General features: G+C 39.3%; 1 protein-coding gene across 1 annotated transcript; it reads left to right on the top strand.

Annotated features, from left to right (window-relative positions):
• The first annotated feature begins 527 nt into the window (after window positions 1-527).
• LOC108730825 (uncharacterized) lies at window positions 528-1,331 on the top strand. Its single transcript, XM_018460752.1, has one exon. The coding sequence runs from the start codon at window positions 528-530 to the stop codon at window positions 1,329-1,331; it is 804 nt and encodes a 267-aa protein (XP_018316254.1).
• The last annotated feature ends 169 nt before the right edge of the window (window positions 1,332-1,500 follow it).

Genomic DNA, 1,500 nt, shown 5'->3' with positions numbered 1-1,500 from the left:
CTGCCAAAAGTTATCGGCACGTCACATTTCCGCCAAGTGACGTGCTGGTAGTAACAGTTAAATTGTTTAAAAAACGTTTGCAAGCCGGAACAACTTTTGATTATGATTGTTCCACATAGATCTTGAGCAGAACAAGTCAGAACTGTCGTCAAAAATGCTGAAAATTATCATGACACTTTTTCGTGGATTAAGATTAAATCAAAGCTGTTTAAAAGTTATTAATTGTTGGAATTTTGACCTGAAACTTTATATAATAACGTATTTTGTTTAAAATTAACCGGAACACTTAACAAATGTTGCAATATTCAATGGATTCTGGTACTTTAGAGGAAGATGTGCCTGCTAGAACGTGAAGTTAACACGGCATTTCTTTATTTTCAATTTTTTGTTATTAAAAAAGCGGAACATTTATTGGTATTTACAAGAACAGTAGAACAATGAAAAGTACTGGAACAACCATTGTGTTTTGAAATTTGTACGACAAATCATTGATTGCGCTGAACGCTGGATGGAACACTAGATCCGACATGGAGGAAGGATACTTTAATTTTTGCGTACCGCTCAACATGTTGTTGGACTTTTGCGAAGATTATAAACGCGTGGTCGTTAACGCTCATCACGAATTGATTTTGATACGAGCGCGCAACGATTACAATTGTTTTATGGGAAATTCTGCGACGGAGCCTGAGGTTGAATTATTCAAAGTACAGTGGCGGATGCCTCACGTTACGTTAAACGAGACGAATAAATTGTCGATGCTGCCAGCATTGGAAAGCGGTCGTTATCTGAGCATGAGTTTTCGCTCGTGGGATCTGTATGAGTATCCTCTGTTACAGAGTACTACCAAACATTCATGGGCCGTCAAAACGGCGATTCAGCTTGAGAAGCCGCGATACGTTATCTTTGCTCTGCATACCGGTCGAAAGAATATCATGTCTCGAAATGATAGCCTGTTCGATGATTGTAATTTGAGCAACGTGAAACTTTATTTAAATTCAGAGTTTTATCCGTACGATGATTTGAATCTGGATTTTGGCAAAAAGAGATACGCCGTTTTGTTTGATATGTACACGCGTTTTCGTAAAGCCTATTACGGAATCGACTGTTTCGAAACGCTTCTCAAAGTGCTCTCGTTTATCGAGAAAGGGCCTTTCGCGGTTATTGATTGTTCGCGACAAAACGAATCCGTTAATAGCGCAACCGTGGATGTATGCATAGAATTTGACTGCAAGGAGAATGTGCCTGTCAATACTACCGCATACTGTCTTATCATACACGATCGTGTAATCGAATACAGTCCGTTGTCTAACGTAGTCCGCAAGATCATGTAAATTGCAACATCAGCAACAATTTAAAAGAGATTACCACTGATATGAGCACAGTTTTGAATAAATGTTTGTCATGGTCATACCGACGTTTGTGGATCTGCAAGGATTCGTCGTCGGCAAAAAATTTATCGTCAAGGAAGTGGCGGTGCTGAGAGGAGGAGCCATTCTCAAT

Source organism: Mycetomoellerius zeteki, unplaced genomic scaffold (assembly GCF_001594055.1).
Source record: "Mycetomoellerius zeteki isolate Tzet28-1 unplaced genomic scaffold, Tzet1.0 scaffold977, whole genome shotgun sequence".
Lineage (NCBI taxonomy): Eukaryota > Metazoa > Arthropoda > Insecta > Hymenoptera > Formicidae > Mycetomoellerius > Mycetomoellerius zeteki.
This window is presented reverse-complemented; position numbering and strand designations above follow the sequence as displayed.